Here is a 27,548-nt window from a genome sequence, read left to right as displayed (position 1 = left end):
ATTTAGAGTTTGCAAAAGTGAAAGACACATATTTAATGAGAAATTAGTGATAGAAAGAGGTAGAGGTGACCTGTGGGAACCTGTTTCCCATCCGCCCCCCATCAAAAACACATCTCAGCTTGAAAATCCAGTTAAGAGAGTCATGGCCCTCGAGCACCAGCCTCCGGCTAATGCCTGGTAAGGCAGGCTTCACTCTACTCCTTTTCCATTTCTTGGGCAATTTTTGTTTCCTCCACTTTCACTTCTTTTTCTTCTGTTTCCCCCGGTTCTTTCTCTCCTGAACTTACTTCGGAAAGTCTTTTCTCCAGTTTTTCTGAGGCCTTTGTGCTTAATTCTCCGGAAATCTCTTGGTCTAATTCTGAAGGCCGCCTGTAGATTTCCCTGGACTGTCTCCTGTCCACCTCCAGCAGCGTCCTGCCCTCCAACACTCTCCTGGAATCTTCCCTGAAGCTTCTTCTGGCTTTCTCTGCCTTCTGTCTCTGAGAATCATCCTTGAATTCCTCATCCTCGGTGTCTCCGTCGCTCTCCCCTTGCTCCCTTTCCCAGCTCTTCATCACCTTCTTGGTGTCCTCCCTCCCTTTCTTCCCTTCCTTCTCTTTCGCCTCCACTGTTCTGTCTTCATTCAGAGCAGGGGCCTCTTCTGAAAAACAGCACAAAGAAGGGAAGAGAGGTGAAAGCCTAATCATCACTACGTCTGTGGAGGCCTTTGCTCCTGAGAGAAAAGCCCCGAGACTGTTTTCACATGCTCCTTCCCTTGGTGTTGATGGAGCCCTTCCCAAAAGGAGGAAAGGGGACCATCACTCCTTGATCAGGCCGCCCCATGTGGCAGCATGTGAGGGGCCAACACCCTTCCAACAGGAAACTGCACAGTGTTGGAATCTGCAGTCGAAGGACTCCAGACCCGCAAAAGAAAATCACACGATGGTCACTGCAAGTACAGAAGAGTCGAGCTGAAGGTAGGATGGTCCAACCCAAGAGCCTGTGTTCTCTTCCCTCCCTTCCCTGTGGAAAGTAGCATAGGTGTTGGGAAATGACAGCAGATTCCTTTCTCCAGTATCCTCATTCAGCCATATTCTCTTTGTCTCTGGGAAATATATATATATATATATATATATATATATATATATTTTTTTTTTTTTTTTGACTGGGAATTGAACCAGGGGTGCTTTAGGGTGCTTTACTCCTGAGCTTCATCCCCAGCCCTTTTTAATTTTGAGACAGGATCTCGCTAAATTGTTTAGGGCATCGTAAATTGCTGAAGCTGGCTTTGAACTTGCAATTCTCCTGCCTCAGCCTCCCGAGCCTCTGGGATTACAGGTGGGTGCCACTACTCCAGGAACATATTTATCATTTGTTAAGAGGGTTCCTGTAAAAATATGAAAAGGCTGCCAGCAGCAGGATCAGCTAGAGAGCTGCTGTTTTATGACCAAAGGGATTCTCACTCCTTGTTTTTAACAGTTACAGAGAAAAGTCACCAATCCCTTCCTGAATCCTTCATTCTCTTTCTGGAAGCTGCTGGGTTCCCAGCCACAGGACTGAGGCTCTCTGCCATTGGAGGTGAAAAGATAAGCAATGCTGCCACCTGCTGTTCTGGGAAGGAAGTGCCAGGAGTGCCCTTGGCCACAGTGTCTTCAGCATGAGGACCCCAAAAGACACTTTCCCTAGTGTGCAGCCTGCAGAAGGGTGGAAGGGCTGCTTGGAGCATCTGCCATTTCCCATCTGCCCCTTCTCTTTTCACATCTATCACTCCTGTGGCTTCTTAGAGCAGCTCTGAGGGCTGCTGAGGGGATTCAGCGGCCATGTGGCAGGCGCCAGATCACAGAGCTGTCACATGGCTGTTCTGGTGTCTAGAAACCTCTTGCTGCTATGACCTGGAGGACCAGAAAGGATGGATCCTTGGAGCCTGGAGGGTGTTAGCCAGGAATCTGCCCTGGACTCTGTCCTCCTGGACCACCGCCCCCACCCTCCACTGCAATATGGCTGAGGTAAGGGGCACACTTCACAGACGGAAGCAGACAGGCCATCTGTCACCAGAAACAGTGTGGAGCCATGGTAAAAGCACAGATTCCAAAGTCAGTATTGAAAGCCACTGTGGATTTTTAACCCCACTGCCTCTGTGTCCTCATCTATAAAATTAAGCTAAATATACTTTTTTGGCAGTATTTTGGGAAGGCCAGGGAGTCAGTGCATACAGAGCCCTTAGAAGAAGGGCTGGCCCAGGGAAGGCCCTGAATGGATGGAGATCAGCTGCTACTCTCAGCCCAGTTCCTCTGGACGTGCCCATCCTCTGCCTCCCTTCCCTCACTCCTTCCCTGTGGACAAGAGCAGCCTGGAGGCAGAGGTCACAGACTGCTACTCCCTGCAGCCTTCTGAGAAACAGTGCTGTCAGGCCCCGCTGTTAAGCACAACAGTGGCTTCTGCACTCCAGCCTCGCACCCAGGGGCCCCTTTGCCTGGAAGTGCCACCACGCACAGAAGCAAGAGCACACAGCAGAGGGGGCTCTGAGCGCTGACAGGATGGGTGCAGAGCCCCACCCACAGTGGGCCCAACCGTCCCCCTGTCCTCTGCTAGGGAAAGGCTGTGGCTGCAGAATCAGAAGGCCCTGTGGACAGTGCCACCCTGGCTGGGGGAGCTGCTGGAAAGCGTGGCCAGGACTGCTGGGAGAGAAGACCCCGGGGGACACTGGAGTTGCCCTTTGGGGGTTCCGGGGACGCACCTTTGTCTTTGAGCATCTCCCTGTAGTTAGTTTTCTTCAGTTCTTCCACGATGCCCTTGTTGGCATCATCCAAGGCCTGTGGAGAGCAGAGGGGCTGGTGAACGCTCTGAACCCCTGTTTGCCATCTGCATCTTTTCCTTTCCTTTCCCAAGCCTGGGGACCGGAAGGCAGGGCTCAGGCGAAACCCCGCCACCCTGGGTTTCCTTCTGCACCGGGGTTAGTGCATGAGAAACACGCGGCTGGAAGTCAGTCCAATTCATTCCTCCTGGGCTTAGGCATGTAATTGGGAGTTCGGTTGGTCTGCTGACTTCTACCCTTTTACCTAATGCCACTCTTGGCTTCACTCAATGTCCAAAGATAACCCAAGCCTCTGAGCACTCAGCAAGGTAGCCAGCTGAGGAGGGAACGAAGGGCTGAGGCTTCAAAAGGGGCTTCCAGGATATGTGCAGTTTCCTTAGCTCAAGTTCAATTCTCAGGGCTCAGCCTGTGTGCTTTCTCTATATATATTTGTTTTGGAGTGCTGGAGATGTCACCCAGGAACTGAAGCATGCTAGGAAAGTGCTCTACCCCTGATCCAGACCCCCAGCCCAGTTTTTTTTTTTTTTTTTTTTTTTTTTTTTTTGTAAAATGGAGGTCTTGGAGGTCTCAAGATCTCCCTATGTTTGTTGCCCAAGCTGGCCTGGAGTTCCCGGGCTCAAATGATCTTCCTGCCTCAGTTTCCTGAGTAGCTGAGACCACAAGCTCATGCCACTGTGCCCTGCCTGTGCGTCTTTGGCCTGCCTCCTCCCAGGGTCCCAGTGGTCTGCCCTGTAAGTTCCTGCCCAGAGATGCCAATCCAGGTGGGTGAGGGATCAGGTTCCTGGTCCCATGAGAAGTTGCTAAGAGCCAAGTAACTCCCTTAAAATTACTGCCTAGCCTTCAAGGTGACCTCAAATCCTCTTGCTGGGAAAGCCTCCAGCCTGCCTCAGGGGACACTGGGCTCTCACTCTGAATTCCCCTGGTTCCTCATGGTGCTGGTCACAAACCAGGGTTTGTGATTTTGGGTTTCTTTGCACCCGACCCACCCCAGGGTGCTGTACCACTGAGCAACATCCTCAGTCCTTTTGATTTATTTTTTAAATTAGTTTTTTAATATTTTAAAAATGTTTTTTAGTTGTCAATGGATCTTTATTTATTTATATGCAGTGCTGAGAATTGAACCAGCGCCTCACACATTGCTAGGCAAGCACTGTACCACTGAGCCACAACCCCAACCCCCTCCTTTGATATTTTAAATTCTGAGACAGGGTTCTCACTAAGTTGCTTAGGGCCTTGCTAAGTTGCTGAGGCTGGCCTCAAACTTGTGATCCTCCTGCTTCAGCCTCCTGAGTCACTGGGATTGCAGGTGTGCACCACTGCACCCAACTGGTGCTTTTGTTTGAATCTTCCTGCTGACACAGTTTCTTGTGAGCCAAGAGCATAGCCAGACACCTTTGGGCTTGACAACCAATACTGAATACTGCTCAGTAAATGTTTTCTGAGTTGAATCGCCATGCTGTCTGCTTGCAGGCTGTTCACGCAGAAAAGAATTAAGCAGGAGGGACCCTGCATGTGAATTGTGAAGCAGAGGAGCAGAGCTTTAGTGACCTGGGTGCTCTTCCCCCAGAGTTACAGGCAGGATGTGTACTACAGCTGTCCCCTCAACAGAAGGACAATGATGTGTTGCCCTGGGGTGTGTGGGAACAGGGGACAGCCTGGGACCCGTGGGGCCCGTTGGGAGTGATTTCTTGCCAATAGCACAACTGGCCTAACTAGCCTCTCACAAGACCCAGGGGTGTCAGGTCACTTCTCTGTCATCCCTGCCTTCCAGTCCAGCTGGCAGGCTGACCCCACCCTGCTGCCTTCGTGACCCCTACAGCCCCTGAATCCAGGCCCAGCGTCTCCTCTGCTGGCCTGAGGAAACCCTCGGTTTCCTCCAGCTTCACTTCAGGCCCACAGGCTGTCACATCCTCAGTGTTCTTGCCTGTTGGCCTGTGCTCTTATCTTTGCCTGGAATGTTCTAAACCCTCCTTCACTTGGCTACTTCCACTCAACCTCAGGTTTCAGCTTGGATGTCCCTTCAGGGGGCCTGACTTAACCCCTGCCATCCAGAGGCAGCCATGAGGCCCTGCTCCAAACAGAAGTGTTAGGGTCCCTGCTCCTTTCCCAAGGTCCTGCTGCTGAGGGTGGCTAATAGCTGCTTCATGAGTAGGTCAGGACAATTCTAATAGAGTGATGTGGACTTTCACAGGGACATAGAGGGCTGGGGAAGGGAGACGTCACCTCAACCAGACCAAGGGGTCAGAGAAGGCCTCCTGATGGGACATCTAAGCTGAAACCCGAGGTTGAGTGGAAATTAGCCAAGTGAAGGTGAGTTTAGAACATTCCAGGCAAAGATAAGGGCACAGGCCACGAGGCACAGGAGAACCTGCTCAGGAAAAGTGGGGGCTGGTTTGGGCTGAAGCTGAAATGCAAGGGGTGGGGTGGGGACTGGCCTGCTTGGACAGCACAAGAGCCACAGGGTGGGGAGAGGCTACCAGAGGCTCTTCCACCTCCCAGAGAAAAGCCAGGAACCTTCTCCCAGACACTGAGAACCAACAAAGGGTTGAAACAGGAAAAAAAGGAATTCACACTGTACTTCCTGTTGTCTCTTGGATGAGGTGGCAATTTTCAAACTGCAAGTCCTAAAATCAGTTTAGTAGGTCTCAGGCGGCATTAGATGAAATAAAATGGAAAGCCAGATATGATGGCATGTGCCTACAGTTTGGGCTACTCAGGAGGCTGAGGCAGAGGCTTGCTTGAGTGTAGGAAGTCGATGCAAGGTTGGAATACAGAGTGTGCATCCCTCTGTATCTATCTCTCTCTCTTTCTCTCTCTCTCTCTCTCTCTCTCTCTCTCTTTCTCGCAGTACTAGGGATTAAACCCAGAGCCTCACACGTGCTACATGCTAGACAAGTGCTCTCCCACTGAGCTACATCCCCAGCCTTTTTTACACTTGATTTTGAGACAGGGTCTTGCTACGTTGCTGAGGATGGCCTTGAACTTGGATCCTCCTGCCTCAGCCTTTTGAGTAGCTGGGATCTAGGCAGGCATCACTGTACCCAGATTGCCCCTGTCACTTTAAAAATAAAAGACAATATGAAATATAAATGCACATCGTACACAGGGGAGGTAAAAATGTTCTGTAAAACTTTTTCTGTTTTTGTTTGTTTGTTTGTTTGTTTCAAATGATGCACATGAGGTTGCTGAGGGGTTTCATGGTAGGGACAATGCACAGTGGCAACCACACCTGCCTAGCAAGTGCCTACAGGCAGTGGATAATAAGCAGCTATGAGCGGCCAGCTGAAAAGGCTGAGGGGAGCCCCAGCCCCACTGCCCACTCCCAAGGCCCAGCTGGGGGACCAAGGCTCACGCTGATGATGGCCTGCTGTGCCTCGTTGTTATGGACCAGCTTCGCTCTCTCCAGGGCCTTCTCAAAATTGTTCACAGCCGATTCGAAGTCTCGAAGCTTCACTGGAAAGCAAGGGGGAGGCACAGCACAGGGAGATTGTGATATTTATGTCGCAAGATGGAGGCCCTGACCTGCCTGCCACACCCAGGGCCTGAGAAGCCTGAGGGGCTAGATGGAGTCAGCCCCAGGGCATGGGCAGCACCACTGAGATGCCCAGGCCCATCTCACCTGTGAGGACTGGAACTGACAGGCCTGAGAGCCTTAGAATCTACCCTTCAGAGGGGTCAGTGAGGGAAGGGGTTTCAGGGTAGGGACAATGCACACATCATGTGTCTCCAGGGTGGTGGGCACAACCCCATCCCATTCCATCTTTAGATTTGTCTAGGGCTGGGGATGTGGCTCAAGCGGTAGCGCGCTCGCCTGGCATGCGTGAGGCCCAGGTTCGATCCTCAGCACCACATACCAACAAGGATGTTGTGTCCGCCGAGAAGTAAAAAATAAATATTTAAAAAATTAAAAAAAAAATAGATTTGTCTAGAAGAGGAAATCTATACTTTTAAAATGGTCAAGGTTTTCACACTCTGCCCAAACCAATGGGTGCAGTGGCCCATGACTGTATCCCGGCTACCAGGACAGACAAGGCAGGAAGATCACAAGGTCCAGGCCAGCCTCAGCAACTTAGGAGACCTTATCACAAAATTAGAAATGAAAAGGGCTGGGAGCTGGGCGTGATGGCACACACCTGTAGTCCCAGTGGCTCTGGAAGCTGAGGCAGGAGGATCGAAAGTTCAAAGCCAGCCTCAGCAACTTAATGAGGCCCTAAGCAACTTAGTGAGACCCTGTCTCTAAAATACAAAAAAGAGCTGGGGATGTGGCTCAGTGCCCCTGAGTTCAATCCCAGGTATTCCCCACCTCACCCCCCAAGAAAAAGAACTTCAGTTCAGGGAAGAAGGAAAAGCACTAACCAGACAGGGTCCAGTTCTTCACACAGATGCTTCCCCTCCCCATTAATGGGAATGGAACACAAGGTCATTTACTATTGAGTTACATCCCCTGATCCCAGCCTTTTGTTTCTTTATTTTTTTAATTTGAAACAAGGTCTCACTAAGTTGCTGAGGCTGGTTTTGAACTTGCAATCCTCCTGCCTCGGCCTCCTGAGTAGTGGGGATTATAGACAAACATCGCTGCTTTCTTTATAACTGTGCACATCCAAGATTCACCCCTTCCCAAGTACTGCTTTGGGATTCAGGGAGGAAGGAGGACCTGTGTCCATAAGTCAAATTTTATTTTATTCTATTTTTTTAAAGAGAGAAGAGAGAGAGGGGGGGGGGAGGAGAGAGAGAGAGAGAGAGAGAGAGAGAATTTTTTATTTTTCAGTTCTTGGCGGACACAACATCTTTGTTGGTATGTGGTGCTGAGGATCGAACCCGGGCCGCACGCATGCCAGACGAGCGCACTACCGCTTGAGCCACATCCCCAGCCCCATAAGTCAAATTTTAAAAGGAGATACAAATGTAATTCTGAAAATATGCAGAGTCACAGTAAGTGAGGTCAAATATATATTTTTTTCAAATACACATTAGAGATGGAGAATCAGTATTCATTCAGAGACAGTGGTACATTCCTGTAATCCCAGCTACTCAGGAGGCTGAGGTAGGAGGATTGTAAGTGTGAGGCCAGCCTGGGCAACTTAGTGGAACCCTGTCTCAACATAAAAATATAAAAAAGGCCTGGGGATGTTAAGCACCCCTGGGTTCAATCCCTGAAAAAAAAAAAAGCTTGAGGGGCTGGGGTTGTGGCTCAGTGGTAGAGCGCTCACCTAGCATGTGCGAGGAGCTGGGTTCGATCCTCAGCACCACATAAGAATAACTAAATAAATAAACAAACAAACAAATAAATGGTATTGTGTCCAACTACAACTAAAAAAAAAAAAAAAAAGCTTGAGTAAAAGATACCTAGCAAGCAAGAGTCAGTGGCTTAATACATGGACACTATTATCATGGTTTGGATATGGTTTAAATGTCCCCCACAAAAAAAAAATTAATATGTTAGGAGCCCAGTCCCAGTGTGGTGATGTGGGAGCTTAAAGAGGTGAGGCTTAGGGTAAGGTCACTGGGAACCCTACCCCAGAGGGATTAAGGCAGTTCTCAGGCAACTAACTATTTGGTAGTTTTCTTGAGAAAGTTGTTATAAACCCTTGAGGATGGCGTCCCCCAGTCCTGTGACTTCCTGTTTGGCAACACGATTGCTTGTCCAGTATGTGCTTCTGTCGCTGCAATATGCCATGAAATGATACAGTCAAGTGAGAAGCCCTCACCAGGGGCTGGGGCTGTAGCTCAGTGGAGAGCACTTGCCTAGCATATGTGAGGCACTGGATTCCATCCTCAGCACCACATAAAAATAAATAAATAAATAAAATAAAGGTATTGTGTCTATCTACAACTATAAAAAAAAAAAGACGAAGAAGAAGAAGAAGAAGCCCTCACCAGAGCCCAGCCAACGCCAGTGTCAGGACCTCAAATCTTCAAAATTATAAGCTAAAAATACCTCTTTTCTTTATAAAGTAGCCTGTCTTAGGTAATTTGTTGTAGTAATGTAAAACTGACTAATAATTTGAGGATGGCATGATGCTATGTTGGTATGCAGCTCCTTGCTCTTGAGGTATCCCTAATCAAACTTTGCTTAAACCAAGCCAGCCTGAGGGTGGCAGCTGGACCTGAAGGCTGTTCATCTCTGAGCCTGTTACCTTGTGCCTGTGCCACCAAAACGCTGGCGTTCAGCTGCCACTCAATGTCCCCTTCTTCCTCGGCACATTGCTGAGACTTCTCACCATAATTCTGAGCCTGCCAGCCCTGGTCCAGCTCCAAGTAACAGCGGCCAATCTCATGGAACAACCAGGTCTTCTCCAGGGTAGTTTTAGCCAGAGGAATCTTCTCTTCCCACCTGATGACATGGACATGAAAAACCAGGGTCAGCTTCTTTCCTTAAAATTCTGCTATCAGCCACAGGAGACCAAGGCTTCCTGCTAGGTGACAGAATAAGACTCATTCTTAACCTTCAGCCCAGGTGTTCAGTTAATTAGCATTAACATATTTCAAAACTACTAAACTATTTTGGTAATATCAATCGGATGGGAGGGGCTGGGGTTGTGGCTCAGTGGTAGGGTGTTTGCCTCCCATGTGTGAGGCACTGGGTTCAATTCTCAGCACCACATATAAATAAATTAATAAGATAAAGGTCCATCAACACTAAAAAATATTTTCTTAAAAAAAATCAATGGGATCAAATTTGGCACAACCCCGGAAAATAATGTTTAAAAGTAGCATGTGATGGGCTGGGGATGTGGCTCAAGTGGTAGCGCACTCGCCTGGCATGCGTGCGGCCCGGGTTCGATCCTCAGCACCACATACCAACAAAGATGTTGTGTCTGCCGAGAACTAAAAAATAAATATTAAAAATTCTCTCTCTCTCTCCTCTCTCACTCTCTCTTTAAAAAAAAAAAAAAAAAAGTAGCATGTGAGCTAGGCCCACACATGTAATCCCAGCAACTCAGGAGGATCACAAATTCAAATCCAGCCTCAGCAACTTGGCAAGACCATGCTCAAAACAAAAATAAATAAATAAATAAAAATAGCTAGAGATGCAGCTTAGTGGTAAAGCACCCTCTGTTCAAACCCAGTACCAATAAATAAATGAATAAATGAAGATAGCACTTGAAATAACATCAAAATAATGTGTAATAATGTACCTATGAGAGAAAAATCGGCACAGAAAAAAGACCAGCATGAAAAACAAAAATACCAAGTAGTGGGCTTTGGGTGGTGGGTCTAAAATTTTCTTCTACTTTTCTCTATTTTCCAAATTAATATTTAACAATAAGCACCGTTTATTATAAAACAGTTTATTACAACAAGATACCAATGGGTGGGTAAACACTGATCCTCCTCTTTCAGTCACAGACACCAAAGGCTATCAGGAAACTGAATCATGTGGAAAGAAGGTAACTGGTAAACAAGTCTTTGGATCAAGCAACAGGGGCCTGAAGGCCTATTTCTCTCCAGGAAGGGTGGGTGAGCCCAGGAAGCAGGTTCTCCCAGGTCTGGGCCTCCCCCAAGTCTCCCTAGGACTAACTGCTAGCCCCTGCCCCAGAAGCTAACTAGCCCCAGGGCTGGACATCAGAGTTTGGCAGTCAGGCCACCTGGGGAGTTCAGATACTGCCCTCAGTGAGTCCACAGGACCACACAGTCACACAACAGCCTCAGAGGAAGTCTCAAGGGTTGCTTTGTCCATGTTTCTGAACTGCCCAAAGGTAAGAATCACCTGGAGTGTGGTTAAAAAAGAATTTCTGAAGCCACGCATGGTGCCAGACACCTGTAATACCGTGACTCAGGAGGTTGAGGCAGGAGGATTGCAAGTTCAAGGCCAGACTCAGCAACTTAGGGAGACTCTGTCTCAAAATAAAAAATAAAAAAGGCTGAGGATGTGGCTCAGTGGTAAAGTACCCCTGGGTTCAAGCCCCAGTACAAAAATAAAAATAAAAATATCTGAGCCTCAATTCTGACTTGTAGAATGAGAATTTTCAGCAAAGAAGCCAAGCCAAGGATGTGGGAATTGAACCCAGGGATGTGTCACTACTGAGCTAAATACTCAGCCCTTTTTAATTTTTTGAGACAGAGTCTCACTAGGTTGCTTAGGGCCTCACTAAATCACTAAGGCTGGCCTTAAATTTGTGATCCTCCTGCCTCAGCTTCCTGGGCCACTTGAATTACAGGTGTGCACCACCGCACCTGGTGCCCAGTACTCTTAGACCTAACAAGTACTCCAGGTGATTCTGATCACTAGGAAACTGTGAGAAAATGCTGATTCTATTCCATAAATTCTATGAATTTAACTGAGGAGGCTCAGAGCTTTAAATGGTAGAGTACCTGCTTTGCACATGCAAAGCTGTGGCTTTGATCCCCCCCTGACAAAAAGATTGGCTTGCCAATCAATCGTCACCTAGCAGAGCCAGGAGCCAACCCCCATCCCTCTTCTGAAGTCTCCTTGCCTGACATTCTGGCCCCAGGCTAGAATCCCCACGTGAGGGCAGGAAGTCCCAGCCCTGGTGTGGGGACTGATCACTCACGTGTCAATGGCTTGCTGGAATTTCCCAACTCTGGCAAAAACCCTGCCAATGTTGTCAAGGGCTCTTGATTTTGCATCAGGAAGGTCACTGTGGGGAAGAAGCAAAACAAGCTGTTGGCGAGAGATGAGCTGTGACAGGCACCACAAAATAGAAAAAAAAAGGCAAAAGCAGGGCCCTGGCCTCGGGGACTCAGGGTTCCAGGTGGAGACTCTGATGGCCTTTATCAGCACCTTCCTGGAGGGTCATCAATCAATAACTTTCAAAGATCCCCTCTGATCCAGCAATTTCCCTTCTAGAAATTTACTTCAAGAAAATAGTGTGACAAGATCATTCATTAAAGTGATGATTATTTTGGAAACAATCTAAATGTCATCCACGCTCTAACAATGGCAATTTTTAGTGATGAAAAAAAGTCCGTGATACACTTAATTAAAAAGTCAGATTACTGGAGCATACACTTTGTATGTCGTCCCACTGTGTTAAAAAACAGTGCAGCTCGGGGCTGAGGCTGGGGCTCAGTGGTAGAGAACCCAGTGTGAGGCACTGGGTTCGATTCTCAGCATCAAGTAAAAATAAATGAATAAAACAAAGGTCCATTAACATCTAAAAAAATAATAATAATGCAGCTTGAAGCATTTGCTGTGCTCTGAGAGTGCAGCAAGGGAACAGGATGCAAAATGCATCCTCCCCTCCACCTCTGCAGGGAACATAGCACTGGGATTTTTTTTTTTTTTTTTTTTTTTTTTTTTAGTGCTGGGGATCAAATCCAAGGCCTTGTGCATGCAAGGCAAGCACTCTAGCAACTGTGCTATATCCCCAGCCCAGCACTGTGATTTTGACCCCGTGAAATTGATTTAATCCACATAACTGAAAGAGAATAGATGTGTGCTGTTTTAAGTTATCAGAAAAAAAAAAGTGGACTCTCTTTTGGTACTGGGAAATGAACACGGGGACACTTTACCACTGAGCCACATCCCCAGCCCCTTTTTATATTTTAGAGACAGGGTTTTGCTGAGTTGCTTAGGGCTAAGTTGCTGAGGCTGGCTTTGAACTCACGATCCTCCTGCCTCAGTCTCTGAGCTGATGGGATTACAGATGTGAACCACTGTGCCTGGCTCTCATTCTTTTTTTTTTTTTTTTTTTTTTAACACAGAAATAATTGCTGGGCTGGAGATGTGGCTCAAGCAGTAGCGCGCTCGCCTGGCATGCGTGCGGCCCGGGTTCGATCCTCAGCACCACATACTAACAAGGATGTTGTGTCCGCCGAGAACTAAAAAGTAAATATTAAAAAAAATTCTCTCTCTCTCACTCTCTCTCCTCTCTCACTCTCTCTTTAAAAAAAAAAAAAAGAACCAGATTTGAATTTAGAAAAAAAATAAATGATTGCAAGAACATTCAATAAAGACTGCTGCCTCTCTTTCCTTGCAGAACAGCTCTCAGGATCTGCCAATGAACCTCATTTTGACATGGAAAGCCCCATCCACTCTAATCCAGGCTCAAGAGACAGTCAATCAACTGAAACTCTGCCAACTTCTGCTTGGGAGCTGTGTGAAGAACAGTAGCAACAAGAGCCTACTTTGAGAAGGAGATCAACAATCACATTCAAGAAGAAAAGAAGTTATTTGGCAAAGGGATGCATGTTGCCAAAATGTTAATCACAGCTTCAAAGTCCTAGTTTGTGTATCTGCAACTATTCTTTGCTTTGACAGAGTCCATTCTCTGGTGCAGGAAACCCAACTCAGCTTCTGTCACTCTCCCCATTTGAAACAGTCAAGAATCTTTTCAATTTGGTGATATCACACTGTGACACAGACAAGATATCCACCAGAAACTAAAAAGGAGGGGGGAGGGTAATGTGAAATCTGCCATTTTCCACGTAGTAATAGCTCAAGCAGAGCAACAGGAAAATGTAGAACAGGAAAAATTGAAAAACATTATATTAAGGACGCAAGCTATACCAAAAGCCTCCCCAGGAGCTCTGAGCCTCTATAAGTTATCTCAGAAACCTCTTAAAAATTAACCAAGGGGGGGGGCTGGGGATGTGGCTCAAGCGGTAGCGCGCTTGCCTCGCATGCGTGCGGCCCGGGTTCGATCCTCAGCACCACATACCAACAAAGATGTTGTGTCCGCCGAGAACTAGAAAATAAATATTAAAAATTCTCTCTCTCTCTCTCTCTCTCTCTCCTCTCTCACTCTCTCTTTAAAGAAAAAAGAAAAAAAAAAGAAATAATTGCTTTTGCTTGGAAAATCCTGTGCATGTGTATATACACATTAGCATGTAGGTAAGCACAAGAAAAGGGACCAGAAGGACACTTTCTAAGGAGACCCAAGGGAAGTGAGCAGAAGGCTGGGGGGGACTTTCAAGCTTTACCCTCAGTACCACCCAGTTCCCAAACAAGCCAACGTGGTAGTGCTTGTGTAAAACCGCCTCCCTCCTGGGCCTCAGCAGCTGCAGGCTGGCCAGCTCAGTATGGCATTGGCTCTCCATGAGTCCTGGCTCTCAGCCCAGCCACGCTATCTGCGGTTCCCCAAACCACCCATTCTCTCTGCCTAGGGCGCCCTCCTCCTTCCCCTGCCCACCCTGATAACCCACCCGTCTTCTCTGAGGTTCCCCACCCACAGTGCTCCTGCCTGCCCCTCTCCTTGGCCCCTCAGCATCTCTGCTTGGTCTCCCCTCCCCGAGCAAGCACTGTGTCATGGGATGATGCACAAACACGCTGTCATATAGGAATTTATCCCTGATATTAAATGTAATGAGAACTCACAGCTATGAGAAGGCAAGCAACCAAACCTACAAGCTTCAGGGAACCAAATGAGAGCTGGGCTGGACAATAAGGGGCTCATCAGGAAGGGGCCGATTAGAATGGGGGACAGAGAACGCACTTATAAGATCAGTGCTTCTGGGTGAGGCCGGTTCCTGGATGTTAGAAGAAAGAGCAGTGTTAAGGAACACCTCTGTTTACTTAGTCACTTCCACACACTTGCTAGGTGCCTATTATGTAGCCCCTTCCAAGGTCCAAAGTCTAAGAGGGCCAGGTGTGAACAGTGAGGGAGGGAGGAACAGGGAAGCCTCCTGGGCTTCTTCCCTGGGGGAGTGAGAGGCTCTTGGGTTAGGGAACCTCAGAACAAGAAGTTTGGGAAAAAGAAAATGGGCTCTTATTTGGCCATATTCATCTGGGACATCCAAAGGGAAATGCCTTGGAGTCAGTGGACAGGCAGGTGTTGGCTTGGCCAAGTGTGGCAAGAAGTAAAGATCTGAGTCACTAGTGAATGGTAGCTGGTTGGATCCAAGGAACCATCTACACACATCTTATTTAATCCTCACGATCCCTGTCAGTTGGCATCATCATGCCTTCCTGAAAGATGAGGAAACTGAGGAGATTACTTAAGATCCATACAGCTTTATGTAGCAGAGCCAGGAATCAAAGACACATCTGTCTCCAACCCTGGGGTCCCTTCTTCACACTTCTGGAATGGCCAGTACAGGACATCTCTCAAGGTCCTGGTTCCTCTCTAGTACTGCAGGAAAAAGAAAGGAGAGGAGGGAGACATGAGAATGGACCCCATCTGGGGCCAGGGAAAGAGGGGAAGGCTGGAGGCCGAACCTTCAGGGAGACTTGAGCCCCCTGGAGGGCTGTTCTAGGAGGGCCCTGCAGGAGTGCGTTTGGAGAGAGCCTGGGAGCCAACCACGGCAAAGAGAGACCATGAACTTTGGGGATTATTTCTTTCTTTCTTTTTGTGGTATGGGATGGAACCTAGGAGCATTCTATCATTGAGTGACATCCCCAGACCTATTTATTCTTTATTCTGCGACAGGGCTTCGCTGAGTCGCCCACACTGGCCTCAGACTTGTACTTTTCCTGCCTTGGCCTCTTGCCACTGAGAGTATAGGCTGGAGCCACCAAGCCTGGCCCTAGCTTTTTGGAATTTTGAACCATCATACTCCTCTTGATGAGCAAAGGCAAACAGTCTAGGTTTGTCCCCTTACCCTTGGTCCTGGGCAGGTGGCACCTACCTCTGTGGGAATCCACCTTAGGCATGGAGGGCAGAAAACAGAAGCAAAGCCACCAGCAACCCTGGCAAAGGCTGGAACAAAGACCCCACTCCTCGGTAGGCCACCTGGAAGGTACTCACTACTCCTTGGCGATCTCCAGGTCCTTTCTGTGGCTCTGCAGGGCTGCTCCCATCTGCCCCAGCTCGATCTGGGCGTTCCCAATGCAGCTGTACAAGTTCCCGAGCAGTTCGTCCTTGTTGGGCACCTCTTCTTTGTTCCACTCCAGAACCTTCTTCAGCACTTTCTCAGCTTTTTGGAGACTCCCTTCGGCACTGCCACTGGTCAGCACTGGGAAGAGAAGCAGGTGACATGGAGGCAAGGGCAGTCTCCTCAGGCTCATGGGGTGACTCCCCTGTGTCCACTCCCCCCAGTGTCCATCCACAGCTCAGCGGAGTCGGGGGCTCAGGCTATCAAGCTGTTCCCGCCTCACTTGGCAAGAGAGCAGGGGCGCCTGCCCTGCCCCTCTGAGAATACTACCCACACAGGTCGATGTCCTCCAGGCTCTTGAGGATGTAACGGGCCGTCTGTGACGGGTGACGTTTGCGGTCACGCAGCCACTTCTCTTGCATTAGCTTGCGGTCCCGCTCTCTGGCATAGATGGGCTTCTGCTGCCTCCAGAAGTTGCTGCGGGTGTCCAGGTAGTTGATGCCCGTCATGATGAGGTCTTCCACAGTCAAGCCGCCCTTGATGGTGCCTTTGATGAGGTCTGTGGGGAAGGGGTGCAAGGCGACACCAGAGAGGACAAGTGTTCAAGGGGATGGCCTCAACGAGGCTTGGGGCCCTGCTGAGGGGCCCTCCGTGAGGAGCTCTGCCTGAAGCTGCAGGAACAGTGAGCAAAGGGAGAGCACATGGTGACAGAGTGGATCTAGCCAGGCCAGGATGAGGCCAGGGTCCCCCCTTTCGGGCATTCCCTTGGCATAGACCTTCATGGCAATATGCAAGGAGATAGTAGAAGGGGCAGGTGGGAAACACTCTAAGAAGCCCCAATTTTCAGGGATCCCCACTTTCAAGATGTATCCTCAGAGAAGAAAGTGTCTAGGATTCCTGAAGTTCAGGAAATAATGCCTAGAGTTAATAAATGGGATCTCTGCACAGCAAAGGAAACAATTAGGAATATAGAATGGTTGCTTAGGGGCTCCTTAAGTTGCTGAGGCTAGCTTTGAACTCAAAATCCTCTCTGCCTCAGCCTCCTGAGCTGCTCGCTGGAATTATAGACGTGTGCCACTGTGCCTGACTCGTAAGCTATTTTTCTGACAGAGGCTTAATATCTAGAATACAGAAAGAACTCAAAAAACTTAACAGCAAAACCCCCAAATAACCCAATTAATAAATGGGCAAATGAATTAAACAGACACTTCTCAAAAGAAGAAATACGAATGGCCAACAAAAATATGAAAAGAAAATTCAACGTATTAGCTATTAGGGAAATGCAAATCACAAAGACATTGAGATGTCATCTCACCCCCGTTAGAATGGCAGCCATCAAGAATACCAACAAAAAAGCCTGGCACTTCGGCACAGGCCTGTACTCCCAGGGGCTCAGGAGGCTGAGGCAAGACTATTGCAAATTCAAAGCCACTTAGCAAGGTCCTCAGCAATTTATCGAAGCCCTAAACAACTTATCAAGACCCTATCTCAAAATATAACCAATGCAACTGATACTGCAGAATGTGGTCAAGGTAAAAAGAAAAAAAAAAGACCCTATCTCAAAATAAAAAATAATAAGGGCTGGGGATGTGGCTCAGTGGTTAAGCCACACTTGGGTTTAATTCCTGGTTATTAATAATAATAATAATAATAATAATAATAATAATAGGGGCTGGGGTTGTGGCTCAGCAGTAGAGCGCTCGCCTAGCATGTGTGAGGCCCTGGGTTAGATCCTCAGCACCACATAAAAATAAATAAACAAAATAAAGGTATTGTGTACAACTAAAAAATAAATATTTAAAAGTAATAATAATAATAATAATAAGTGCCGGAGAGAATGTAAAGAAAAAGGAACTCTTTTACAGTGTTGATGGGACTGTGAATTAGTACAACTACTATGGAAATTAGTTCCTCAAAAGATAGGGTATGGAACCACCAGATAACCTGCTATACCACTCCTTGGTATTTATCCTAATAATTTAAAGTCCTCATACTGTAGTGACACATACAAGCCCATGGATATAGAAACACAACCCACAATAGCCAAATTATGGAACCAGCCTCCATCAACAGGTAAATGGATAAAGAAAATGTGGTATATAAACACAATGGAGTTTTATTCACCCATAAAGAAAATAAAACTATGTCATTTGCAGGAAAATGGATGAAACTTGAGACCATCCATTTACTATGGATGCTCCCTCCTCAGAGTTTGGCAAAACAATCCAAACACACAAGGTCAAAGGTCATAAGAAAGGTGTGTGGGGGCGGATCTCATGAAAATCAAAGGGAGATCAATATAGGAAAGGGACAAGGGGGTGGGAAGTGTGGAGAGAGGGGGCAAGTGCTGGGGAGTGATATTGGCCAAGTTCTATTGTTACACTGTGTGCATATATGAATATGTAACAAAAATCCCATCATTATGTATAGCTATAATGTGCCAATAAAAAAAATGTGGAGGGCTGGGGTTGTGGCTCAGTAGTAGGGCACCTGCCTCATACATGTGAGGCACTGAGTTCGATCCTCAGTACCACATAAAAATAAATAAAGATATTGTGTCCATCTACCACTAAAAATATATATATTAAAAAAATGTGGAAAAAGGGGGGGGAGTGTCTAAATGCACAACCTGGCCCAGGTTGCCGGTGCCAAGTGATTCCCCAGGTGCCATGTGTGGAGGTGGAGGGGTTTGCCTAAGTCACGCCCACTGTTTGGACAGAGGTTACAGCTGGTTGCAAAGCTGCAAGGCCACTTGGGGTAGTGCTCAGGCCACCTCTTTCCTCCACAGCAGGTTCTCTGAAGCACAGGAGGCCTTCAGGTCCATTACCTAGGAGATGTGCCAGCAGCGAGGCCATCTGTGCAGCAAAGCTCTACAGGGAACCCTGCAGGGAATCCCTGCGGATGACCTTGGGAAGCCAGCTCCAGAGAAAAGGCATTTGCTTCAAGGGTGACCCTGCTCAGGCTTATCAGCTAATGCCGACACTCCCACCCCCAAGTTTCTGTGCACATGCATCTCAAGGCTCTGTCCTGTGTCCTGTGTCCTGGCAGCACAGTGTGGGAGAGAGAGCATTGAGTGGGTTCTGGTGTTGATTCTACCAGTAATGTGCTTGTCACCTTAGACAAGTTCCTCCCCATTTGGTAAATTCTATTTCCTCATCTATGAAAGGAGGGATTGGACTAGGTGATGTTTCAGAATACGAGTACTAAGGTGCTTGGATTTGAGTACCTCTCCACCAGAACCCTTTGCCCAGCCCATTGTACAGACTGAAGACTTAGGGGATGGCCCTTCAGGGACTATGGTGGATCTGGAGAGTCTCTCAAAGGCTTATGTGTTGAAGGCTTAGTCCTCGGCTGAGGGTGCTACTAGGAGTTGGTGGAAGCTTTAAGAGGTAGGGCCTAGTGAAAGGAAGTTAGAACACTGGGGCTGTGTCCCTTTCCTCTCTGTTAGCTTCCCAGCTGCCATCAGGGGTGCAGCTTTGTTCCACCATGCATTCCTTACCCCGATGTTCTGCTTTACCACAGGCCCCCAAATAATGGACCCAACCATGAACTTAACTTTCTGAAACCATGAGCCAGAATAAACCTTTTCTCGTTATAAAATGATTATCTCAGGTATTTTGTCACAGCAACAGAAAGCTAATACAATAGTAAAGGATTCCAAATCTCCATTGTTACTTTCCAAGGTACCACTGTGCTTACGAACACTGTCTCTGAAATTGGATCTCCTGAATCCAAACATGAGTCATTGCCCATCCATGTGTGACCTCAGTTTCCTTATCTGTAAAATGAGAATACTACTAAAACCCATCTACGGGTACATGTCAGTTAATATTTATGATAGTCTCTGCTTCTGGTTCAAACATTAAGTATCCACCCCAGATTTCCTTTGCCTCAAGTCCCCATTGCCAAGAAAGGGTCTGAAACCTTCATCCAGTAGGAGCTTCTCCAGATATTCCTTGTCCACGTAGAGCTCCCCCAGCAGTTGGCGGATAGTCTTCTCACTCTTGAATGAGCCCTTCCGCTTGGATTCTCTCTTGGTGTGGTGTGGGAGTTGCTTAATTGGATGAGGCTTCTGCTGGGCTTTCATACTCTGGAAAAATGGAGCCATACCCAACAGAGCCTCAGCAAGGAGCACAGAGTCCCAGCCACGGCCCAGAGCCTATGATTCCATATTCCTCTGCCGCAGTCTGGCTGGGCACAAATCATGAGCCACTGAAGCAGGAACAAACTTTATTTCTGAACTCCACCAGCACACTCCACACACGCTCCCGGGAACTCTCCTGAACGCCACCCACGCGGCTCCTCCAGGAACCACCAACGGGAAATCCCTCCTCCGGCACTTCCCCAACCAATGCGAACTCTCCAGGAATCCCCCCCCCCCCAGAACTCCAAAGTAGCGGGCGGAGGCGGACAGTAAAGGTCTAATATACAATTAAATCAATCCAGCATCATCTTAATGGCTCGCCTCTCAACCAATACTATTGGCAAAATGCCAGGGGCCATTCCGACTCGGCTGTGGCTCTCAGCATTCCTCCTCTAGGACCTCTCTGTGGGCTGAGAACCATGGGACGTGCCTGGTCAGGCAACAGCTAGACACACAGGACCCCCTCTAGAGTTGGGGCAGAATCCCATGACTGCCCATGATGGGCAGGAGTTAATCACTCCCAGGCAAGAGGGCCACTAGACACAGGCATACATGACCTCAGAAGCAGGAACTTTACCTCAGCCTGCTTGCTTAAGAAGAACACATCCCCTTTGTTCTCCAGCTTAATGGAAGAAGGACCTGCAAGGACAGAAGCCGGAGCTCAGGTTGGCCAAGTCTGTCAGGCATGACCTATCACACATTTCATTTAGAAATGGCTGCATTTGGCAGAAGGATAGTGGAGGCTGTGGCAGAGCAGGCCCTGAGTCAGCCTAGCAGGCGACCGGTGCAGGATGTTTGGTACAAGAGTTTCCTAGGAGCTAGCCAGCCCTTGCCAGCCCCAGGCCATGGCAGTCAGATTTCCAAATAAAGGGAGGCCTGGGCACATGGTAAACTGCCCTGTGTCATTTCCACACTCTGCTGCCCACAGCAGCAAGCTCTCACTCACCTCCATTGTCCTCTTGCTACTGAGCTACTGAGTAAAAACCCATCCTTTGTATATATGTGGTGAGGGAGGAAGCCAGGGCCTAGGGAAGGTTGGACTCAGGACTTCCTTTGACCCTGTGACTCCAGGCTAAAGACAGGCCTACTTCAAAACAGTCCTTCTAATGTGGCTTTGAAGAAAACAAAGACACTGTAGTACTCCGTACAGAGGATCAGGAGTTGGTTCTCCCAGTAGACAGTTTCTTTTGTTTTCTTTTTTTCAATATGGGATTTAACCTAGGAGTGCTTAACCACTGACTCACATCCCCAGCTCTTTTTTATTATTGTTTTTAGTTGTAGATGGACACAATATCTTTATTTTATTTATTTACTTACTTTATGTGGTGCTGAGGATCGAACCCAGTGCCTCACACATGCGAGGCAAGCGCTCAACCACTGAGCTACAACCTCAGCCCCTCCCCAGCTCTTTTTAATATTTTATTTAAAGACAGGGACTTGCTAAGTTGCTTAGGGCCTTGCTAAGTTGCTGAGACTGGCTTGGAACTCAGAATCCTCCTGCCTCAGCCTCCTGAGCCACTGAGATTATAGCCCAGGAGACAGTTTACTGTGCCTGGCCCAATCGACAAGTTTCTAATCCCTGACAGCATGAGCAATAGCTGAATCCAAGTCTGAGACTCCCAGTGAGCCTGCCGCTGGTTGCTCATCCACCAAACCTCAGCCCTTCCTCTGAACCTTGGGATTCTGGGATCCTTCCTGGATAAGGTCATAGGCCCTGTGCTCACTCACTTCCCACTGAGTTGTTGATGGCTTCCTGGGCTTTCTGAATTCCAACTTTGAATTCCCGATCAGGCCGCAATTTGTAACCTCGATGATAGAACACCAAGGCAAACTCAAAATCTCCCATGATGTACAGGGTCTCCGCCTTTTGTAAAATTCCCTGGAAGGAGAGAGACTCGAATCAAGGTGGACAGACAAGGCCTTACAGGACTCAGATATGGCAGAACAGAAGTGTCCTGGGTTGAGGGTCAAGGTTGGAATAGAGAGGGCGAGCAGGTGACCTGTGAAGAGAAACATGGCATCAGACACCAAGCAGTCTGGCGGATTCCTCCACTACTGGTAACCAGAGGCTGTGGCAGGCAATGGCAGTGAGTGGTAAAAGCAAGACAGAGTTGTCCCACCTAGCTGGTCACCTTGCAGAAAGTTGGGTCGCTGTGGAGCGAAGCCTCAGCATCCTTCAGGGATTTCTCCAAGTCTCCCATCTTCAGGTAGCACTTTGAGCGGGCAACCAGGCAGTTCTTGTCTCCATTCTGAAGGTGAAGAGCCTGAGAAGGGAATCAGTCAGGTTGGCAGGCACCGGGAAGAGCAAGGTAGCAACTTGACCTAGAAAGTGTAGCCCTGACCTCTTGCAGAGTTTCAAGGGGACTCTTCAGGTCAGCAAGCAGGCCTCTTGCCTTAGCAGACCAAAAGCACTGATCTTTGCTCAGTCACCTTGAACCCATTGACCTGCATGTGGCTTATCTTGAGCAAAGCTGAATCACAGCTATTCTGGATTAGTTGAGATATGGGAAGTACCTGTGGAGGTACTTTCTGCCAATGCTTATGCTCCCCTCAGGCGATAAAGCCACAGGATATTTTGTGCATGCCAAATTCAATCACAAACCTCAACATAAATTTCAAAGACTAAGATAAACAAAATAGATTTTAGGACAATTTACAACTTGGGTTATCCATTCCACTAGACTTATCTTTTCCTTTTTTTTTTTTTTTTTTTTTTGTCTCTGGGATTGAATGCAGGGGCACATTATCACTCAACCACATCCCCAGTTCTCTTTTTTTTTTTTTGAGGGGCGACCAGGGATTGAACTCAGGGGCACTCAACCATAGAGCCATATCCCCAGCCCTTTATTTATTTATTTATTAGTTGCAGTTAAACACATTACCTTTATTTTTCTTTTTATCTGGTGCTGAGGATCCAACTCAGTGCCTCGCACTTGCCAGGCGAGCGATCTACCTCTGAGCCACGACCCCAGCCTCCCCAGCACTTTTTTGTATTTTATTAGAGACAGGGTCTCACTGAGTTGCTTAGCACCTTGCCATTGCTGAGGCTGGCTTTGAATTAGGATCCTCCTGCCTCAGCCTCCCGAGCTGCTGGGATTACAGGAGTGTGCCACCATGCCTGGCCCCAGTTCTTTTTATTTTTTAATTTTTAAGACAGGGTCTCACTATGTTGCTTAGGGCCTCAATAAATTGCTGAGGCTGGCCTCAAACTTGTGATCCTCCTGTCTCAGCCTCCTGAACCGCTGGGATTTCAGGCATGTATCACCATCATCCTGGAATACAAGCTTTTTCTTCTTTTTTTTTTTCTCCCTAGTGGTACTGGGGATGGAATCTAGGGATTTGTACATGCTAGTAAGTGCTCTACCATTGAGCTACACACCCAACCTTTTTAAAACTTAATTTAGGTACTAGGGATTGAATCCAGTCATGCTTGCCTAGCATGCCTGAGGCCATGGATTCAATGCCTAACACTGAGGGGTGGGGGTGGGGGGCTAACAGTTTTAAACCGTCTCCAGACCTTTTATTTTTATTTATTTATTTTTTGAGACAGGGTCTCACTGAATTGCTTTGAGCATCCTTAAATTGCTGAGGTTGGCCTTGAACTTCCAATAATCCACCTCAGCCTTCTGAGTCTCTGGGCTAACAGGCATCTACTACCATACCTGGCTTTATTTCTTTATTTTGAGACAGGATCTCCCTAAGTTGCCCAGGCTGGCCTCAAACCCATGATCCTCATGCCTCAGACTCCTGAGTAGCTGAGATTATATGTACATACCACCACACCTCGCTCGAGCCTTTTCTTTCAATGTAACTAATTGAGAATCATCACTGTTTCAGGGGATTAATGTCAGGAAAACTGAAATTGTGATTGGAGTCTCCTAAATTAAGGGTGGGCACTTACACTATTTCTTAGGTCCTGTCTTCCGTTTGAGATCATTACTATAGTCTGTTCTATACTGTCCTTCTTGGGACTTCAGATTGTATCCACCCCTTTCTAAGACCTTTCTACTTTTCTAAGAAGAGGAAGTAAATACTGTCTTTCCTGGAATGAAACCTCTTCTCGTGCAAGGCTACCATCCCTTGGGGCCATCTTTTCTTTCTGCCCAGGCTGCTCCAGGATGGGACATGGTCCAGCAAGAGGAAAATGGGTGGGGGTAGGGTTCCCAAACTCAATTGTTCACCCATCATTTCTGGTTTTAGGGTGTGGTTGGTGGTTAAAAGGGACAAAAGACTTTAGATAGCAATTAAGAAGCTTGACTTTAGCAGAAGTCTTAGAATGGGTTAATGGACTATCCTACCACATCATTTGGAATAAGAGGCAGACCGTGGGCTGAAGGTGTAGTTCAGTGGTAGAGTGCTTGCCTAGCATGCTTGAGGCCATGGATTCCATGCCCAACACTGAGGGGTGGGGTTGGGGGGGGCTAACAGTTTTAAGACATCTCACAGAGCCAGGGACAGTAGTGCAGGACGTAATCCCAATGGCATTGGAGGTTAAGGCAGGAGGATTGCAAGTTTAAAGCCAGGCTCAGAAGTTTAGCAAGACCCTAAGCAACTTAGTGAGAACCTGTCTCAAAATAAAAAATAAAAAGGGCTGGGGATGTGGCTCAGTGGTTAAGAGCCTCTGGGTAGGAAAAAACAAAACAAAAACCTGACAGTTGACTTGTGCCAATGCACTGTACCATGGATAGGGTCTCAGTTTGGAGTCTGAGTGTCTAGATTTGGATGCTTACTCTCTTCCTCTACCGCTTGCTAGTTCAGTAAGCTTAAGCATGTTGCTTAACTTTTGTATCAGTTTTCTCATGTATAAAATGGAGTAATAATAGCCCCTGCATGCACCTCCTTATTGGCATATGTTATGCTGGGCAGCGAGTCTGGTATTCTGAAACAGCATCCAACCCCCTTAGGATGTGGTGGTGCAATTTAGACCAAGGTTACTATAACAATGCTGATTATTTTACTGACAGCCTCCTTTTTATAAGCATCCGTGTGCCAGACACTTCGCAATTTCTACATGCCTCTCTCCCAACCCATCTTCGGCCAAGGATGGGAATTCGAGACTGCTCTATGAAAGGTCAGTTAATCGCAAAACATTTAAGTAAAAGTAAAGGGAGAGGTCACTGTTAATGCAGAGAATGAAGAACGCAAATGGAAATTGGTAGAAAATGACCAAGCACCGGGCTTATCTAGGATATTGGTGCATCAATCAGGAGTTAGTATTAGACCCTACAGGGTCCTCCAGGCAATTTGAGGACCTCAACGCTACTCACGTTGCTAAAGCTCTGGGCGGCTTTAGAGAATTCCCCGCGCAGGTAGAGCCGCTCGCCCTCTGCCATGTAAGAGGGAAAGGTACTTCGCAAAGTCTCAGTTTCAGGTTCCAACATGGTGACAGGCTTTGGGGAAGCTGAAGCGGAGAAAGGGAGGAAAAGAAGCTGCAGAACTTCTGTCTGGCTTGTAGAAGACTCGTCTCCTAGCAACCGAGAGACAGAGACTGACTTCCGGTCCCGCCCCTGGCTCTTGCAGAGTCTTGGTCCCTGGCACCCACCCCCAACACACACAGCGTGCGCATGCGCATGCGCCTGGGTGGTGCACAGGGTCTGCAGCTGCTGAACGCGTGGACAGCGGCTGGAGCCTGGCGGGGCTCTAGAGTGATCGTTGTCGCGCGGTGAGTTGGTCCTCTCCTGACTTACCACGTGGAAAGCCTCCTGTGCAAGGCAGTCAAGAGAAAAATAGAGTTGGAGGTACAATTCCAAGTAAGGGTAAAGCATACCTGCCCCCGTACCGCCATCAGGGAGCGTTTTGGACTTGGAGGCCCAGTGCTTAGGCAGCCTCGCGTGACCCTGAGCGAGGTACTTGAACGCCTTGCGTGTTCTACCTGCGAAAAGAACATGAAAATAGTAGAACCCTCGGTGATGTGAAGATTTGCATGAGACTACGATGGAAAATAACCTTGGGTTCAACATTCAGTTTAACCTATTTATTAAGCACCTGTTTGTAGTGGACTTTGACTCAGGTCTACCCTGAGTTCCCTACCCATCCCTCACCACCACCCAAAAAAGTGGACTCAGAATTGGGCCCGGTGGTTTACACCTGTAATCCCAGCTACTCAGGAGGCTGAGGCAGAAGGATCCTAAATTCAAGGCCAGCTTCAGCAACCTAATAAAACCCTGTCTCAAAAAAAAAAAAAAAAAAAAAAAAAGGTACGTAAGAAGAAAATGCAAAAAAAAAAGGAAAAATAATTTTGACTTCAAGTTAAAATCCTCTGCTCTTCACAAGACATTATTAAGTATAAAATCAAAAGCTGTCACACAAGGGCTAGGGATTTAGCTCAGTAGTAGAACTCTTGCCTAGCTTGAAAGAGGCCCAGGGTTCAATTCTTAGCACTGAAAAAACAAACAGGGGCTGGGACTGTGGCTCAGCGGTAGAGCACTCGCCTAGCACGTGGGAGGCGATCCTCAGCACCACATAAATAAATAAAATAAAGATATTGTGTCCAACTACAACTAAAAATAAATATTAAAAGAAAAAAAACAAACAAACAAACACAGACTGAAACACTGAAATAGAATAGAATATTTGCAAAATAGGTATCCATATCCAGAATTTGAATCTTCCACACATCAAAGTGAATTTACGACTTTTATTTTTTTTTAAATATTTATTCTTTAGTTATCGGCGGACACACATCTTTGTTTTGTATGTGGTGCTGAGGATCGAACCCCGGCCGCACGCATGCCAGGCAAGCACGCTACCACTTAAGCCACATCCCCAGCCCGTGAATTTACAACTTGATAAGACAACCCAAACTGAGAAATGACCCAGGGTTTAGAACAGTTACTTGACTTAAGAAGATATGGAGAATGCCCACTAGAATGATTAAAATATAAAAGATTAGATTTGCCCAAAGTTGTGGACAATATAGGAATTGTGACCTACCATGGTCTGTGGATTAGAAGGCCAGAAGGAGATCCTCTCCACCATACTGGGTTGAGATGGATCCCCTCAGGGTCCAAGAGCTGGTAGCATAGCTGGAGGTGGAGAAGATGTCCAAGAAGTACAATAGAATGACCAGTGTCTGCCACCAGGAGTGTATGCCTCCCCACTATAAGGAAATAGATCCATCTAAGATCAAGTTCGTGTGTCTAGACTTTGAAGACTAGATGTCTCCAAATACCTGGACATCCACGAGTAGACTGGCAAAAAAAGTTGACAAGAGTTTTCTATATGGGATGAAGGGATAATGAAGAGGGGGCAGCAGAGCTCTGGGCCCACCCCAAGTCCCAATCTAGAACCAGGGTACAACTGGCCCCTTCTCATTTATCTAATAAAAATGTCATTTGTGAAGTCACCCAGAGTAGGATCTCTGAAGACTCTCCTGGAGCCCAGATATGGTACAATTCTCTCCTGGTTGAAGAGGGAATATTTGTCACACTGGAATGTGACTCTGTATGTTTATTGATCTCTAAGAAATTAAAAAGATGGACCTCAGGAGGTGTTGGCAAAGCTGTCAAGTAACTGGAACTCTCACATAATGCGGTGGAAATGTAAAATGGTATAATCACTTTGGGAAATACTTTGATAGCTCCATAAAAAGTTAAAACGTGTACTTACATATAACCCACGCATTCCACTTCTAGGAAGTTACCTAAAAGAAATTAAAGACTTGAACATTCAATGTAGCTTTATTTGTAATAGCTTCAAACTGGAAACATATCCATCAACAGGTGAATGGGAAAACAAATTATAGTTTATCCATATAATGGAATACTACCCAGCAATAAAAAGGAATGATCTATTGATGCACATGTAATATAGATGAGCCACAAAATAATTATGCTAAGTGAAAGAATCTAGATTAAAAAAAAGACTGAGCCAGGTGCACCTGTAATCCCAGCA

The 27,548-nt window shown here is 47.3% G+C and overlaps 1 protein-coding gene across 5 annotated transcripts; it reads right to left on the bottom strand.

The window, feature by feature from the left end:
• Positions 1-25,107, bottom strand: ODAD4 (outer dynein arm docking complex subunit 4). Of its 5 annotated transcripts, none has more exons than XM_081272673.1 (12): positions 24,923-25,107; positions 21,788-21,919; positions 21,384-21,534; positions 20,233-20,294; positions 19,436-19,601; positions 15,846-16,070; positions 15,445-15,652; positions 11,311-11,397; positions 8,932-9,128; positions 6,147-6,247; positions 2,717-2,792; positions 1-640 (listed from the first exon to the last, which is right to left on the bottom strand). In XM_081272673.1, the coding sequence occupies exons 1-12, from the start codon at positions 25,034-25,036 to the stop codon at positions 195-197; spliced, it is 1,965 nt and encodes a 654-aa protein (XP_081128799.1). In that variant the 5' UTR covers positions 25,037-25,107; the 3' UTR covers positions 1-194. The 5 variants fall into 5 exon arrangements, with proteins under 5 accessions (XP_081128799.1, XP_081128801.1, XP_081128802.1 ...); XM_081272675.1 differs by having other exon boundaries at positions 21,384-21,655; positions 21,776-21,919; positions 24,923-24,939; XM_081272676.1 differs by having other exon boundaries at positions 21,776-21,919; positions 24,923-24,939.
• Positions 25,108-27,548: the final 2,441 nt, after the last annotated feature.

This window comes from Spermophilus citellus (genome assembly GCF_964194105.1).
Source record: "Spermophilus citellus genome assembly, chromosome: 17".
Classification (NCBI taxonomy): Eukaryota; Metazoa; Chordata; class Mammalia; order Rodentia; family Sciuridae; genus Spermophilus; species Spermophilus citellus.
Note: the sequence above shows the minus strand (reverse complement) of the source record. Positions and strands in the feature narration are given on the sequence as shown.

Coding starts and splice junctions, on each gene's coding strand:
- ODAD4 (XM_081272673.1), bottom strand. CDS start 25,036: ATGTTGGAACCTGAAACTGAGACTTTGCGAAGTACCTTTCCCTCTTAC. Junction 20,295..21,383: donor CATCAACAACTCAGTGGGAA/GTGAGTGAGCAC, acceptor CTGTCCTTGCAG/GTCCTTCTTCCATTAAGCTG. Junction 6,248..8,931: donor TTTGGTGGCACAGGCACAAG/GTAACAGGCTCA, acceptor CTTGCTTTCCAG/TGAAGCTTCGAGACTTCGAA.